Source organism: Mixophyes fleayi, chromosome 5, assembly GCF_038048845.1.
Source record: "Mixophyes fleayi isolate aMixFle1 chromosome 5, aMixFle1.hap1, whole genome shotgun sequence".
In the NCBI taxonomy this organism is placed as follows: domain Eukaryota; kingdom Metazoa; phylum Chordata; class Amphibia; order Anura; family Limnodynastidae; genus Mixophyes; species Mixophyes fleayi.
Genome location: NC_134406.1, coordinates 208,413,154 through 208,430,461, shown reverse-complemented (window position 1 = coordinate 208,430,461; position 17,308 = coordinate 208,413,154). Strand labels below are relative to the sequence as shown.

Here is a 17,308-nt window from a genome sequence, read left to right as displayed (position 1 = left end):
TCTAATAAAACAGAACATAAAATATTAACCATGAGAAGAGTAATGAGGAAAATGTACTTGGAACATATTTATTTGTATGCAGTCAATAACAAGAACACCGTTTACATGGTGAAATACAACAGGGCATCGTAGCCTTGGTTCCCCATTTTCAGGAATAGTTCTAGTTTCTGAGGATTGATTCCTGGGGGTGGATTTATTAAGATTTCCAAAAAAGGAAAAGTGGAGATGTTGCCCTAGCAAACAATAATATTCTAGCTATAATTTATCTAGTGCACGCTAGAATGGGATTGGTTGCTATGGGCAACGTCTCCTCTATTTACCACAGGCTAGATGCACAGGATCCATATACTATAGACCAGTGATGGGCAAACGACGGCCTTCACCTGTGGCCCTCGGCTCCTTTCTGCTTGACTGTCAGATGTTTGTTGTATATGATAACACTTGTTTAAAATGCCTATGTTATTACACAAAGGTTTCTATTATTAAAGGTATTCTTTTAACTTATTACTGAGATGAAGGGTAATGTGCGACCCCTTTGAAGGTTAGAGGGCCTCCCACGCAGTCCTGAATTGTATCAGGTTACCCATCACTGCTACAGACAATTCGTAGTCTTTATTCTTATTCTGATATAGAAAGCAAATACAGTTGATGAGAAAAGGTTTTGACTTTAACATACTGATGGAGCGAGTTGGAGACAAAATGCACGGCGTGGTAACATGCAATAGCCAGGTCTCTTAAACATACTAACTACATGTGTTTTATGACAAATAGTGACCTGCATTTCAATGAAATTAATCCTCTAAAATGGTGCCTACAGTAATAAGTCACACTGAAAAAAGGGCATATTGTAAATACATACATAATTAAATTTAACATATGTACCTATAGCTTCATCATTTGCTGATTGAAACAGTCTGCGGCATCAAAACAAGTGAAACTATTAGCAGGTCATTAAGAGTTACTTGAAGGGACAAGATTTACATAAAGATGAAGAACTTTGCCTCAACCTAACAGCTGTGTGAAAGCACATTATACAATGCTGGTCAGAAGAAGCAATGTCAATGCCCATATACTTGAGAGGGGTTACAAAGCAATGTCAAATCATCTCTCAGTGTGACAGGATATTAACAAATGGAAATATTCCAGATCACTGGCAACCTACCAAGAACAAGCCATCCATCCCAGCAAGTTCCGCACAAGTGCTGACTAAAAGATGTTAAGTATCATCCAAGAACTGCAGGTTAACATTAAAGGATCTACATGCATCTCTTTCCACAACCAATGCCAATGTGCATGAGTCAAGAGTTAGAAAGATTGAATGAACTTGATACATGAAAACTCACAAAAAAGAAGCCTAAACAACAACTTCAGTTTGCTAGAGAACATCTGGTTGGATATAAAAATTTGTGAAACGATGTGCGCTGGACAGAAGAAGTGGTTACTTGGCCACAATGCTGGATGTCATGTCTGGAGCAAACCAAAAACTGCCTTTGAACAAGACTTCATACCTAACGTAAAGGCTGGTAGCCAGTGCACAATGGTTTGAGATTCTTTGATGCGTCAGGGCCGGGCAGAATGCCATCACTGAGTCAACCATGAATCTCACAATGTACCAGGAAGCACTTCAGGACATCTGTCAAAAAGCTGATGCTGGACTGTAAATGGATCTTGTAACCGGACCAAGATTCAAATGACTTTATGAGTAAGCGCACAACAGAAGGCTTCCAGAGATGAAGAGGAGTGTTTTGGAATTGCGGCGTCAAAGCCAAGATCTAACATTACATTGAAATGTTGTGGGAGAACTTAAAGCGGGACGTAGGTGGTATAAAGTCCTCAAACATTATTACACCACTGAAGCAGCTCTGTGTGGTGGAGTGGGTCGAGAGACTGATACTTAAAATAAATGTTTACAAGAAGTTATTTCTGCCAAAGGAGACATCATCTGCTATTAAAGCCAAAGTGCATTTATCTTTTCTGTCCCAAAATATTATAATTGAATTTCAATTTATGTATACTGCAAAGTGAGGTAGTGTGTTTTCTTAGATGATTATTATTATTATTATTGATTGCAGTGGAATAAGGACCAGATCTACATGTCCTAATATTTCAGGGGCTGCTTTTACTTTCATCAGTGTGTGAATATGTTAAAATTCTCAGACTATGTTTTTTTGTTTAAATATGTCAAAATACACGAGTTCTAATCTCGCTCACTGTGCATTAAAGGCCCTTACCCCCTGGTGTTTAAGCTCTGTTCCTCCTTTTAACGCAAGTGCAAATAATGCAAAGCTGCACGTAAAAATAAAACCCATTCTGTGTGTAAATCATCATGTGGTTTCACGCAGTTTTGCATTGTAGCAAGGATATTTTTGGATGCAGCTTGTTCCTTTTCAGTGCTTTCAAAGCATGTCACCACGATTTAAAATTCCATTCTATGGGAGCAGTGTGTAGAAGCTCAATTGAAATGAATAGGCCATTAAAAAGAATGGGTCATTGACACGAATGATGCTACCCAGCATTGCTAATGTGCTTTACCCTCATCAATACAGATTCAATTAATCTCAATATATGTGTGATCAGTGATTGGCTGAAGGACTAAGGGGAGTTGCTGTCAATTCTGTTCAGTCGTTATGCAGTGGGTAATTTCAGAAAGAATTTGTTTCATAGATTATAAGAAGAGCCTTTGGATTATAAGCAAAGGACATTTCATCAGATTATCCCTTGGAATACATTTTTTCTTTTAGAATTAATTTACGATAATAAATTGGTGAATGTGGGTTTAGGCATTATTTTGGAAAAAAAAAAAAAAAAGGATCACGGAGGTGGTACAAATAGCTCATCCCTGCACCCATAGCCCAGGGGTGCCATGAGAAGCTCCTAGTCATTTAGGAATGGACTGGGCTGACAAAGGGACCCCCCCTCTGCAGGTTTGTAGCTTGAGACTGATTGACTCTAGCTGTGAACCCCGCACCTATTTCCCTCCCTGACCAGCCCAGGTTGTCTAGTGCTAGGGAGTGCTAGGGTTGGTTGATATTTTTTTTAAATTTAATATATTGAGCTTCTGCCATTCATTTCCATCAGAACTGCTACAGAACACTTGCTGGGAACTGGAAAAACAACAGGCTACTGAAAGAAAGGAGAAAGATTCTGGACACAATAAACAAACACATCTGAGTGTGCCCAGCGTATGTCAACTGCAGGTATATGGCACGTGAATTGCATAGCATGTATATGGTTTTTGTGTGTATTATAAACGCAAACACAAAACCAGTGGGTAATTGTAATAAAATCCTATGTTATACCGTAGGAAGCTCTGCCATAAAGTAGAAACAATTTCCTAGAAGTAAACCCAAGTGCCCCATGCAACATGTGGTGTTTATCTGATCCTACAGCATGTTATCATGTACTTCTTCAGCCATAGGGATCTAATGTCCCATGTAACTGATTTATGATTAGCAGGAGGCAGAACTGTACCTTTCTTCTTGGATGGAGAGTCTGTTTTTAATGAAGTCTTCAGATCGGTCACTGCATCAACAGCCTCCTGGGGCAGGATCTCCTCTGGGGAGGAAGGGGTGGTGTCAGCTGCTGGCGGCTGCTCTGCATCTACCTGAACACTGATGGAATGAGGCCGTGGTTCTGGCTTCAGCACAGTACAAACAGAGTCCTCTAGGGATACTTCATCAGCTGTCCCTGACAATGCCTCAGAACTGATCACCCGAAAGTGGGTGTTCTCAGAGGGTGTAATTGTGACTGTTCGTGGGTGGTCTGTTCTTTGCTTCTTGTAAACCTTGAAGAGACAACAATTTTCTTATTGGCATTTTTAAGTTTTTACAAAAGTACCGATAATTATTTCAGAATTGTTTAAATAAAACATGGTTATCATATGAAATGTTTCCAAGGAGTTAAATGCACATAAAACGACAAAGCTGTCTTTAACCCTTACTCTTTGCCACAATGGTACACACAAAATGCCTACTAAATCTAAAAGTTCACTGTGCATATCACGTCTAGTTTTACACGTAAGTGCTTTCACGTCAACCTCTGATGCCTTTAAAAGGTGCTTGGCTGTGACTTCAGGCCTTTAGGAGATATTTCAGGCACCATAGGATTCTCACCCACAAGTTACAAGAACTGTGGTTACCTGTATCATCAGTTGTTTCAATGACAGACGCACAACTCCGCCTGGGTACTACACGTAACAGGCAGAGATTGGGGGTGATGAAGATAGGGACTATTTATTGTAACCACTTAATTTGTGTATTTTAAACAAACTAAGGAAAGAACCTTACAGCTGTTTATGATTATGCCGCACAATTGAAGTTGTATGAAGAACATAAGTGTGTGTAAAGGACCATACTATATTTAAAATAATCCACAAGACGAACAATGTTCAATAGAAAGACGTGTAATATTTAAACTAGATCACGCTGTACATAGGGAGATTTAGTCACACAGTAAGTTGTTACAAGAGGAAAGAGATAAAAGTGGCCCTATATCAAATTGCAAAGCTTGGGGTGAAGAAAATGGTATATAGACCTTGGCCGATTCTGGGAAACCTCCCCACGTCCACTCCATCTGCGGCTCAGCTCGCAGCAAGGTTTCTGTGGGCTTCACTTCCAACTCTGAATCACTCTTTGGGCCCATGGATTGGGAAAAGCCACTGAGGGGTAAGGAAAGAAATGGTTCTGAACTTTATTACAGCAAGTACTCTCTCATAGGATTACATTAGCTAAATTCTGATTCACTGTGCTGTCTCCTCAGACAGAAATACACCCCCATCACCATCTCAGGTTTACTTGTGTTGCAAGTTAAAGTACCATAAAAACTGGCTACTAATACGTTTGATGAATATATAGGTAACTGTCTTCATACCCTGACAAAGCAAAGTATTTAAACAAGTATTCACCTTTGCTCTGAAGCAACAACCAATAATGATGCGAGTCTGCCACTGTTGTTGGCTAAAGCAGACTAAGGAAGGATAGATATTTCCCCTCACAATCAGAATCTTCTATTCTCACAAGCTCTTGAAGCTTTCACATATATATTTTTAATTAATAGTTATTTTATATAAAATGCACAATGTTTCTGGGTGTGCAACTTACACATACAAATGATGCAACTACGTTTTAAGCACCTACATTCAGACAAAATACTAGAGAGAACCCTGTGAATATTACATTAATATATTCCCCTTGCTCATAATTCGCTACTGAATCTAAAACCATGAGTCGCTCCATTGTGTTTACAGTCAAGCAAGGTGTTTAAGAAACCAGAATTGCTTTAGATTTATATGAAAGATTGAATATTGCTTATGAATAATCTTTAAAAAAAAAAAGTAAAGGCCGAACATGTTATACAAAAGGTATAGGTGAAGATCTCATGAAATACCTGTCCTGTGGAGACCAGTCTCCATCAGATAAAGCATAGTGATCCGATGAATGGCAGATAAAAGACTCTCTGTAGTCTTCCTCCTTTAATGCAGAGCTTGAAGATGATCTGTAGAAATAAAGAAAAAGCCACATACAGTATTACATGTAACTCTAGCTGATATTGTTTCTAACACCAGGGCAGGCCTAGGCCAGTACTCTCTGCTCTGTGTAAAGTGCAAATAAATACAAACTTATCTGCAGCTTTCTTTGAAAGAACTTTAATGTTGACCTAAGAAATTAAATCTTTTGTCATAACAAGAACATCTCACTTAACAATCCTGCAAGGCACTGGTAAAAAGAAAACAACTTAAACATACAAAACGTATAAAACAGCAACAACATGAAATAGAAAGAAAAACAAATAAGAAAACAATTATAATTCCTTGTAATCCCTCTGGTGCAGACTCCGTCATCTGCTCCCCCCTGAGTACTCATGCCAGTGTGGTTTGCATGATTTCAAAATCCAATCATCTGCTAATATACAACAGACCAACACAGCTAGCTAAATATTTTAGAGTCACCAGGGGATTGATGTATACAATAAACCATTTTACTGTCTGATTTTGCAATGTTCTGCCAGTCAGCCTACTTTATTCATGGACTCTTCAATCTAACGTCAGGACTGGATGGCACCAGGACACTGGATTCTGCGTATTGTTTTCAGAGATGGTATTTTCCTCTGAGGAGTCCACAGTGTGTGCCAACTTATTACACAGTCCAGTACATTGCAATAGAAATGCTAATATAATGTTCATGCTACTCAGGCATACAACTAGGCTCATACATACCCTGACTCTGGTACTGAAGTAGCAGCAACAGTTGTTTTAATGTGGCCCTTCTGCTCATGACCACAGCAAGTTGGTGTAAGTTATATTTATCCACTATTATTTGTTTACTTGGGTTCTATGTATAAAAATAGTTTTGGAAAATGAACTTCTAGAGGTTCCCAGTCACCTGAGAACAGCCACAGATTGTCACATCTTGTCCACAGGCTGCTACCTTCACGGGCCAATGATTAATCATTTCAGTGGCGCACGCAGGGGGGGTTCCGAGTCTCTAGAAACCCCCCCCTGCGCTAACTAAGTGGCCACTGTCCTATACAGCAGCCCCGGCGCTGTCAAAGAAGCGTCCGCGGCGGTGCTGTATTGTATACAGCACCGCCGCGGACGCTTCTTAGACAGCGCCACGGCTGCTGTATAGAACAGCGCTGGCGAAACGGCGCCAGCAATCCTCCGTGCGCCCCTGCATTTTGTATCTACATATGAGACTTATAAAATGTGCTATGGTTGTTTGCTTCTTCTTTTCTTGCAATGACTCCAGATCATGTTCAGAGTGTGGTGGAATATTTTATTTGTCTCAGTGCTATCAGCAAGACTGAAATGTACACAATATTACTTTCAACTTTCTGCAACAATGGGGTTCCGTAGGTGAACAATTATATTATTATCCCCCTGCAGGAAAGTTTGAACTAAAACTGGGAGTCTCCTTTAAGATAAACAGTGTCACAAGTTGTGGGTTCACAACCTTGGCGAGTATGGAGTATCTGCAAGTACTGAAGAGCAGGTTCCCAAGTACCCTCATACTTGGAAACATTGTGGCACAATTCTATTAGATAAGGGGCATTGTAGAAAACAAAAAAACTGTCAGAAATCTACATTAAAATCACAAACACCAGTGCTCTGGAAACTCAGTACCAGGTTCAAAACTATACGGAGTACAAATAAAACAGGTGGAGAAATTCAAAAAGAATAAAGGTTAGTCTTGTACTAGTAAAATACAATACAATTCACATACTGTGTATTTATATGTATACTCATATATAGCATTCCTATGTATGCGAACACACTAGGGATGTTTATTTTTTCAGACACAGAACATTATTCAGCTTTGTATATTTTGTCTTGAATGACAAAGTTAGTACTGTACTGTGGAAAGGGCAAGTTCCCAGAAACTGAGCTGTTCTGACACAAATGCACGTCCACCTATGGGAAAGAGCCAGTACACAGATACGCTTAATGATTCTGAACCAGTGTATGCATTATAGATCCTTCCCTACTTATTTACGTAAAAGTACTCCCACCCATGTGTTGTTCCTGCTTAGTAAAGAGGATTTTCCATAACAGTTTACAACTAACAGCACTTTCTGCATCTATTCCTCATTTTATTAAATTAATTAGCAGATTTTAAATATCATACAGCGCATGTACGTTGTTCAGTGAAGCCAACCACTAGGTACAGCCAACCATAGGTTAACATTTTTCTGAACGTGTTCTAGCAAAGATAAAAAAATAAATAAAAAAAATAACCTTTGCTTTTTTTGTATGCATTCACATTTTTATGGTGCTTCGTAGCAATTTTGTTCGTAACTTATGAAATAAAAGGTTTTTGTACATGTTCACAAGTTGGACATAAGTGTCTGCGGGATGTGTCTGTTGTGAAGTGGACGCATCTGCTGCTCATTCAGACCTGGGCGCATCTTCAACTCAGAAAAAATTGTGAATGTACGTATGTACGCCATAGTCAATCTCAAGTTTATATTCCACTCTGAATCAGGCCCACTGTTCTTATTAAGGAGCAAAAATTAGAAGCGGATTTTCACACTGCAGCTACACATCTTAGGCAACTCGCTGATTCCAGTCTCCTGCGTTATATAGTTATAGTAACTTACAAAACACACAGAGGCCTGAAGTGGAGTTGTACCTACGTCCAATAAGGTTTTCTGTACTGCGCATGCACACAAAATTGTGGGTATCCAGGACCTGTACCGACATATATATATTTATACACATACACACGCGTGTTTAAGTGAAGACCCCCACCATCCCTTGTTCACAAATATTATCATGCACCTAAATTCACAGGGATCCATTTCTGTCTTGCAGCTTTTAATCCGAAGGGACGAAAAGAAAAAACTATAACCAAATGGACAACGCTCTCCTGCTCCTTGTGGAGCCCCAACATGACCGACGAGCCAGGGGGCCTAATATTTAGTTAAAGTGTGAGAAAGCAGCTCTAATTGGTTACTTGCAGTTATACCCCACTTGGGATGTAGCTACAATGTAATGTCATTCATGCTGCCTCATTGAGGTCCCTTGATAAAAAGTACCAATGAACCCGATTTATAATGTATCATTGTAAAGTATCAACAAATGTATCTTTACAGAAATAAATTCAGTCATCAGTTGAGGATGATCATTGGCGTTTCTACTGCATCATAAGCTTAATGTGTACAATGAGCTTTAATCAATCTGAGTCGCACGTATTTTTAGATACAAATTGTTGTTGTTTTTTTGAGGGGGGTGGGGGGATGAACAGATTTTAAACCTGTGCTGTGTACGCAAATGCATCCACCACAACATAAGGCCCATACAGTACATTAGCTGACTCCATAAGCATAGCACCATACTGTCATTATGCTGCAATCATTGGTGGCAGTGATGGATGTCTGTAGGGGCTACTGCAAACAAAACAAATACTCTGGTATGTCATAGTATGGCCAGCTGACTACGAACTGTGGGTTAGGTACGCATGCGCTGGTTATCATTTGTGACTAGAGAGGGGAAGGTCTTCAATTGCACTTTGTGCAGAGATGTGTTCAATTAAAACAAACAAACAAACAACTACACAAACTGAAGGACCACACATGTCTGCGGTTGTAGGCTCCAAACTACAGTTTCTTGAAGTGGAAATGCAGAACGTGATGACTGCAGTACAAGCAGAAAGCAGAGGATTGAGCAAGAGAGCACAAAGTGGAGAGTGTTATAACAGAGGGAGGGATAGAACAAGGCAGGCAGATAAAGCATTAAAACAGTGAAACATTGGGTATTATAACCCAGAGAACACTGTGAGAGAAATGTGAATGTGAACACTATAAATGAGCTTTGCTGTTGGGAACATAGTTGTAGAGAGCATGGTTGGTATTAAAATGGTGCTATTGGGCTTATGACGACATCTGCTGTTAGAAGCAGTAAATTACAACTCTATGAAAAAAAAATTTCATCCCTCACCTCTGAGTTTCCTTCAATCAAATTTTTCAGTGCGTGTGAAGCACCCTAGAATCCAATAAAACATAATATAGAGACAAGAGGAGCAGAGATTTGCAAAGGTTAAAAGGGCTTCTATGCCCACCTACTCTATGAATTCTGATCCCTACTTTTGTCAGGGATTGGAGGGAGAGTTTTGGAAAGCGGGGAGTTCAGTGCTGTAGAGGTTACCATATGATTGTTTGAAGGCGCTACAAAAGCATTTTCTACATTATTTGTCACAGTCAAATTTAAGGCTTGTATTTTATAGATAGAAGTGCAGAAATGTAGCAAAATGCTTGCTGCTAATGCATGTGATGAATTTATTAAACATAAAGTTATATGCAAAAAAAACAAGTAATACAACAGCACTCTCAGGACTTAATGAGCAGAAAAAGTACCAACATATTTTTGTTTAAAAATGAACATTTCCTACACAAAGCACCTTTATCAAGATGCCTTCTTATAAATCTACTTTGTGTACTGAAACATTCAACTGTAAATTGAACTATTTTGGTTGTATTACTTATCTTGTTTGGATGCAACACACACACACACACACACACACACACACACACACAATGGATAAAAGTATATGGAAAACCCTTCTAATTAGTGTTTAGCTATTTCAGCGCCACATATTGCTAACAGGTACATAAAATCAAACATACAGCCATGCAATCTCCATAGTCAAACACTAGCCGTGGAATGGGTCACACTGAGCTCAGTGACTTTCAATGTGACATTGTTACAGGATGCCACCTTTCCAAGAGCTTCCAGATCCACTGTAAGTGCTGTTATCGTGAAGTTGAAACGTCTAAGAGCAACAACAGCTCAGCCACAAAGCGGTAGGCCACACAAGCTCTCACATGCAGTGAAGTTTATCAATCCTTCGGTCTCTCCGACAAACATAAAGGGGTATATTTACTAAACTGCGAGTTTGAAAAAGTGGAGATGTTGCCTATAGCAACCAATCAGATTCTAGTTGTCATTTTGTAGTGTACTCTACAAAATGACAGCTAGAATCTGATTGGTTGCTATAGGCAACTTCTCCACTTTTTCAAACCCACAGTTTAGTAGATATACCCCTAAGAGTAAGACTTACTGTACATTTATGTACTCCAAACCTGACTTATCATGTGCAGCAAGAGGGTAAATAATGGCAACATCTGTGTAGAATCAGCACTTCATCAATGTCAGGTTGTAACGGTAAGAGTCAGAACTAAGTTGTGGAGCTGCACAAAAACATGATTAAGGCACTAGTGGACACAAATAACAGAACATGTGGTAGGGGCTACATTGCTTGTGTGAACTTATCTGTATAAACAATTCATCTCCAACCTAAGCCGTTTTTTTAAATATAAAAAGGTAAAAGGTAGTTATTACAATTTGAACCAGTTGATATAAATCCCTGTTGTGACACACTCTGTAGCAAGGATTAGTCAGATTGAGAGTTGCTTTCAGTTCTATTACTCACAACAGGTTATTGACTATGGAGGTGGCATAAAGAATAAATCACACTCTTGATATGTATGCTTCCTCTATGTAAAAATAACTGGTATAGCCTTGAGCTGATTATATTTATTCATATCATTCAAATATCCCTTCTCCTACAACAGTGAATGAGTTTATCCCCATACACCCACACTACTGGAATTAATCCTCTGCTAGGAGACTGGAATAATAATTAAAGCTAGAAGAAAATGTAAAACTTACCGGTAGTTGCCATAAAATTTCTGTGTTACTGTGACTAGCTGCAGAAGTGTGCTGATGGCGCCCTCATGTGGAGAGATTACTACACTGACAAAACCCATAGTATTGCTTTAACCAATTTAAAATACAATGAAATCTAGTTTATCGATGCTCAGAACGGTGCACCCAGTGTTATTTTCTTTGGCAGAAAATGCAGTGGTATAGAAGAAGAATGATATTAATTTTATTAAAGTAAAAATAAAATAAAATGTGTTATATATAGGGATGTACAGAGTCTCAATGTTTGTAAAGACATTTTGACACAAGAAAACTATTTTTAAACATGTTCAGTTGTACAGTGATGAGGCAACATGTGTCCTTGAGCTGGTTGTGACCCTATGACCCTCCACCTATAGCATTGTCAGACTTGGTTGAGCTAAATGGCAGTGAGCAGCACTTTTTGAGGTTAGAGGGCTGCCCTTGAGGCTTCCGAAGTGTATAAGATTCTACTGTGGAATGCTGTGAAACTAAAAGCTCACTACACTCTATGTGTGGGGACTGTATGTTAGACATGAAAAGCAGGTAATTCTGTTTAGAAACCTGTAATCCTTTTATGACAAAAACAAATAAAAGAAAGACAACAGGAAGAGAGTGAATGAATGATCAGTGCATACAAACTCATCCTGCCATCAGGGTTACAAAAAAAAAAAAAAAGTTTTTACTTCCAAAACAAATAGTGCTGATAATGTTATGTATAAATAGATTAAAATATCTTTTTTTGCTGTAAGTTAAAGGTGTCCACCACAGTCTAAAATGTATTGCTGTGCTGCCTTCATGTGAATCACTGTAGTGTAAGTCAGGGATCTCTAATCTTCTTACTGATGGGTGTTAATGTGACATTTTTCATATGGTCAATAAATTTACTGAAAGTGGTCAACCCTGCACCCCTTCCCCCCTTATACCAGCAGTGATACCCATAGAAACAGGAGCGTTATAAAATATAATATATTCTTAAGCGCTCATACTGAAGGGGTTAATTTAAACCAAAATTGGCTCTGCATCTGGGGCCATGGACACATTAGCTTCAGTTTGCTAAAACTTGCATGCAAATAGGTTATAATGTGGTGTTATATTCTATTATATCACATTCAGTTTCAGCAGTGTCAGTTCACGGTGTTACCTTGAAGGCTGAATTGGACTTTCTTCATCAGAGTTCATTTCAATTTCAAAGATTTCTTCCACTCCCGAAGGAGAAGGGACATCTTCCTTTTTCTCATGTTTCACTCTCCTCCGCTTCCTCTTTTTCTTCTTTACAGACCCTATGATAACATTCTCAGGCTCCGCTGTGTGAGAAAATGGAGAAGTCTTTTCCTCTTCCCCCGAGTTTGGCAAGTGGCTATGGACGTTCTTGAAAAAATGACCCTCTGTGGGTATTGGTGAGGTAGCCAAGTATGCGGGGACTTGTTCCTAAAATCACAAGACAAAATACACATGAAAGGAGTGACCTCACCAGCCAACAAGCCAATGGCCATGACAACATGGTGGGCATATGGCCTGTGGCCTGTGAGCCAATCTACTTCTTGCATTCCTTACAGGGAGATATACTTTATTTAAGTATATTTATTTAGTGTTTTAATTTGTCATTCTAGCAATATTGGATTATTTGAATGCTGAGCGTTTTCTTCATGCCTTATCCTCTATTCTCTTTTCTTCCAAGGGTGTCTTCAAAATGCTTCATTATATATACACACTGTGCTTTCTACATAGGAAGCACAGCAGTATGCACCGTGTTGGAGGGACCTCTACTAACGCACACTACAACAAGGGAGAATGCTGCAGTCAGCCAGCACTGTTAATCTTACAGCACCTGTGATGTCATGTAGATCTACCTCCTATATGACATCACAGGCAGTAGACAAGACTGCATCTATACCATTCAATATTTTCCCAACATCTGCTGATTTGGCTTAACCCCCTCCCCCTCCACTATACCACCCTTACTGCCAAGCTGCTGACATCACAGAGCTGCTTGTACGGCACAGCATTCCTCACTGAGACTGTGATACCCTAGAATACAGCACTTACATTTTCTTCTTCAGTTTCTTCTACAAAAAATGCTTCACCGTTGTCACCGAGTTTCATATGCAAATCCACTGGCTCACCATTGATTTCAATATCAATCTGTAGCACAAAGGAAATCAGCACAGTAAATAGCTTGCATAAACAGGCAATGTTATCTTAACATGCATGTAATACAGAACAGACTATAAAACACAGCACATTGGTGCAGGTTGCTAATTTCATTTTATGTTTAAAGAAAGACCACTTTTCACTCAATTTATGAAATATCCAAATAACCTGGAAGGAAGTTCTAGCCGTTTACAGAAGTCCATCATGATGATAGCAGGCGATGTGCAGGAGGAAGACAGAGAGACCAATATAATTCACTTACATACAGTACAATGACTATCTGTGATAGGTAGTCTTTTAGCCACAATCTATCCTGGAAAACCAGTAACTGGAACTTACTCTTGTCTACAATGGTAACTGTGACAACTTAGATATTATACTGCAGTTTACTTTAGTACAAGGTGCCAATGGAGGGAAGAGACGGCAAACACCTGACTGTGTTCAGATGATTACAGGACTGCTAGAGCGCCTCCACACTTACATTGTCAGCCCTGAAGGCTTCAGGGATCATATTTGATTTTTGTTTTGGGAGTGTTGGGTGGGAACAAACAAACAAAACAATATCTCACTACAACAATCATCTGTATCCAATCTCTAGAACAGTGTTGGCTAACCTGTGACACTCCAGGTGTTGTGAAACTACAAGTCCCAGCATTCCCTTCCAGCAATAAGCTACTATATATTGGCAAAGCATGCTGGGACTTATAGTTTCACAACACCTGGAGTGTCACAGGTTAGCCAACACTGCTCTAGAACACTGACACTGACATAAAGATGGCTCAGTAACGGTAAACTGTTTTGGAGGGAGTGGAAGAGGCTCGATTTACCCCAAGTTAAAACCAACATAACCCATATCTCGGGTAAGATTTAGGGACAAAATAAGTTTTTGTTTTTTTTCAAACACCTCAAAAATGTTGGCTACTGCCGATCTAATTTAATATAGATATATCTATATATCTTTTGCACGTGGTTCCTATGTGTCAAACATAATTGGCCAGGTCTGTATTTGGGGACACAGATACATGTACATACCACTTTTTCCTTGGAACGAAGGACTCCCAACTTCCCAAAGCGGACGTGGAAAGGCGAGCACATGTAAGTGCCATCTTGCTGACAAACAACAATGACGTCAATGCAGCCCGATAGCGTAGCCTGGTTGATACCTTTGTACAGCTCCTTCACAGTAACCAGGACCTGCCCGGCAAGTTGTCCTACGTAGTTCATAGTTTGAGACTAGAAAGAAAGAGGGATGCATTAAATAAAGTTAACTAGGATATAAAACTAATGTGGTCACAGTGAATGACTATGGCTAACATTGTACCACTGTCCCTCTGTGGTGTTCGGTTACTGGCCCTGAATCCACTCTTTACTTATCCGTAATGTCTGCAATGTTTAAGTAGGTGCGACTAGAACAATCTGTAGCCAATCAGATCATCAGAATGCTCACGGAAGGAACACCACTTATTTCAGGAGATGTGTGCTGATCTTACAGGAGGCAGTGACCGTCTACTCATGCTCACTTACATTCTAGATATGATAGCTAAAGCCGACTTGTTGCTATGACCAACACCTCCATTTTTCCTTTTTATGAGCTATGCTAAATCTATCCCTGTGTGCACATAACCTATTACAGCAGGGAGACCCCCATCTGGGGGGATACAGAAGATAACCCCCCGTCACTCAGCTGACAACCAGTGCATGCAAAGTTAATGTCACATGCAGGTATTACAGGTTTAAGTTACTATTTTTGTTGACGACTGTACACAAATATCATTTAAATGCTATCAAAATGTGTAATGCGGCTTTAAAAAAACAAAAAAATTCCAAGTCACAGAAACGTTGTGTGGACATTCTCCTATTGCTGCTATTCACATCCTGTCCCTTTCTGGATTTTTAGATAAGTGTCACAAACTGCTAACTCAGACCGGCTTCTCAGTCAACCGGCTATCAGACATTTCCTGTGCTTTCAGTGAACGGACTCTTATAATTTCAGTTGTTTATCTGTGAATTCAGAACAAGTTCAAAACAGTGCAGGACAGCACCATCAACTTACAATGAACACAACACCCCTCCTTTCCACCATCACAGAGCATCAGCAGGATCCAGTTTAACTTTAATATCATATAAAAGCGGGGTTTCTTTTTCGATAGTAGTCATGTTTACCATGCCAGAGTGTAAACATAATAATGGTCATAATAGTTACTAACAAAGTGCAAACGGTCAAACCGGAGGGCTATAGGTGGCACTCCGGCCACGTGGCCCTTCAAGCCTCACCTGCAGCCCCCAACTTCTTCCTGATGTGTCATTGGTTCTTTTCTCTGCTTTATGCCGTGTCGGACCCAGATCTTACCCTCTGCTTTACGCCGTGTCGGACCCAGCTCTTACCCTCTGCTTTACGCCGTGTCGGACCCAGCTCTTACCCTCTGCTTTACGCCGTGTCGGACCCAGTTCTTACCCTCTGCTTTACGCCGTGTCGGACCCAGATCTTACCCTCTGCTTTACGCCGTGTCGGACCCAGCTCTTACCCTCTGCTTTACGCCCAGACACGTGTAACTCATTGTGCCATATCTTACAGAATAAGACGGTACATGATCTTATGATTTGCCCAGAGCAGCCAACAACCACATCACATGACCTCCTCCTTCGCACAACACAGGGTGGTCACACAACGCCAGTAAGAGCACATCTAAGATTAATGAGGGGGGCCGTACAGTCTGCACTACACGGTCTCACTTTGTACTGACACAAAATATAGTAAATGCACTGTAACACTCCTCCATGTGGAATAAGATATTCCTGGTATAAAATATATTGATCGTTAAACAAACATTCTACTATGTATTGTCGTTACATTGGTCCTCTGAGTAATATTTTCATTAAGGTCATATTATGGCAGGTCCCACTAAAATTATGTGTACAAAAGAACTTTTGTTTATATATATTTATGAAATTATCAGGAAAGACTTATAATTTAAGAGTGCCAGGGCTAAAACATACTAAGCGATATTTAAAAGTAACCCCAGTATTTTCCTAGGCACCCACCCCTCTCCCTCCCCCTCCTTCTTACTAAGTTGTTTATAGGTATAGATTCTCACCGTGAATATGAGGGGACACTTTATAATCTTGTTTGTGACAATCATTGAGCAACAGCAATTATTTGCCATTTTCAGTTTCTGAATAACAGGTTTCTGAATAATAGATCCCTCACCTGTATACAGCTAAAATATAGAAAACTAATCTCCAACTAAACCCTACTCACTAAAAATACCTGGTCTATGCCATAAGTACTTGCAACCATCGGGATTTCAGCCTTTATCCGAGATGTGATCCATTAAACATTCAGTGAATAGCACTCATTATTATTATACACAAAAAGAGATAATGTGCTAAACAAAAAAAACACATGACCAACACAACCCAGAATTTCCCACGTTTTAATCAATAAAAAACAGCAATTTCTTGCTGAAGTAATAATGTATTATCTGCATCAGATATTTTCAAGGGTCCAGTAAATATGTATAATCCTTTATGTTATGTAACTTTGCTAATACACAGCAAAACAAAGGCAGGGATGTTTCAAAGTCCAAGAAAATACAGTACTTCTCCAGCAAAGAAAAACACTGGTTGATAATAACTAGGCAAAAGTAATGTCACACAGAGAAGAGAACTGCAGTCTTTTCTGCATACAACTGTAATGTGACGCAAACAGCCATCCCTGAGCACATAATTATACATTTCTGTAGAACTAGACCCCCTCTAATTAAACAGCAAGCAGAACAGCAGACTTACCAATTTAAGAAAACACAGTATTGACGTGCTCCAAACAGCACAACACTGCCTTGTAGTTCATTAAGAAACATCCCCCATGTCAATGCTGTATAAAGCATATTCTGAGGCCCAATAGGCAAGAAAAACAACATGTTGAAAACTTAAGAAAAGCAAGTACTGAAAATATGATCTGTTAGGGTAAAGCATATG

At 39.5% G+C, this 17,308-nt stretch overlaps 1 protein-coding gene across 2 annotated transcripts in view; it reads right to left on the bottom strand.

Annotated features, from left to right (window-relative positions):
* The window catches only part of LPIN2 (lipin 2), a 71,451-nt gene that overhangs the window by 28,062 nt on the left and 26,081 nt on the right, over positions 1-17,308 (bottom strand). For both annotated transcript variants that reach the window (XM_075213369.1, XM_075213368.1), the window contains exons 2-7: positions 14,363-14,563; positions 13,226-13,321; positions 12,321-12,607; positions 5,386-5,493; positions 4,534-4,657; positions 3,472-3,784 (exon numbers count right to left, since the gene is read on the bottom strand). In XM_075213369.1, the coding sequence (XP_075069470.1) occupies positions 3,472-3,784; positions 4,534-4,657; positions 5,386-5,493; positions 12,321-12,607; positions 13,226-13,321; positions 14,363-14,554 (1,120 nt within the window). In that variant the 5' untranslated portion in view covers positions 14,555-14,563. The remainder of the gene's footprint in view (positions 1-3,471; positions 3,785-4,533; positions 4,658-5,385; positions 5,494-12,320; positions 12,608-13,225; positions 13,322-14,362; positions 14,564-17,308) is intronic.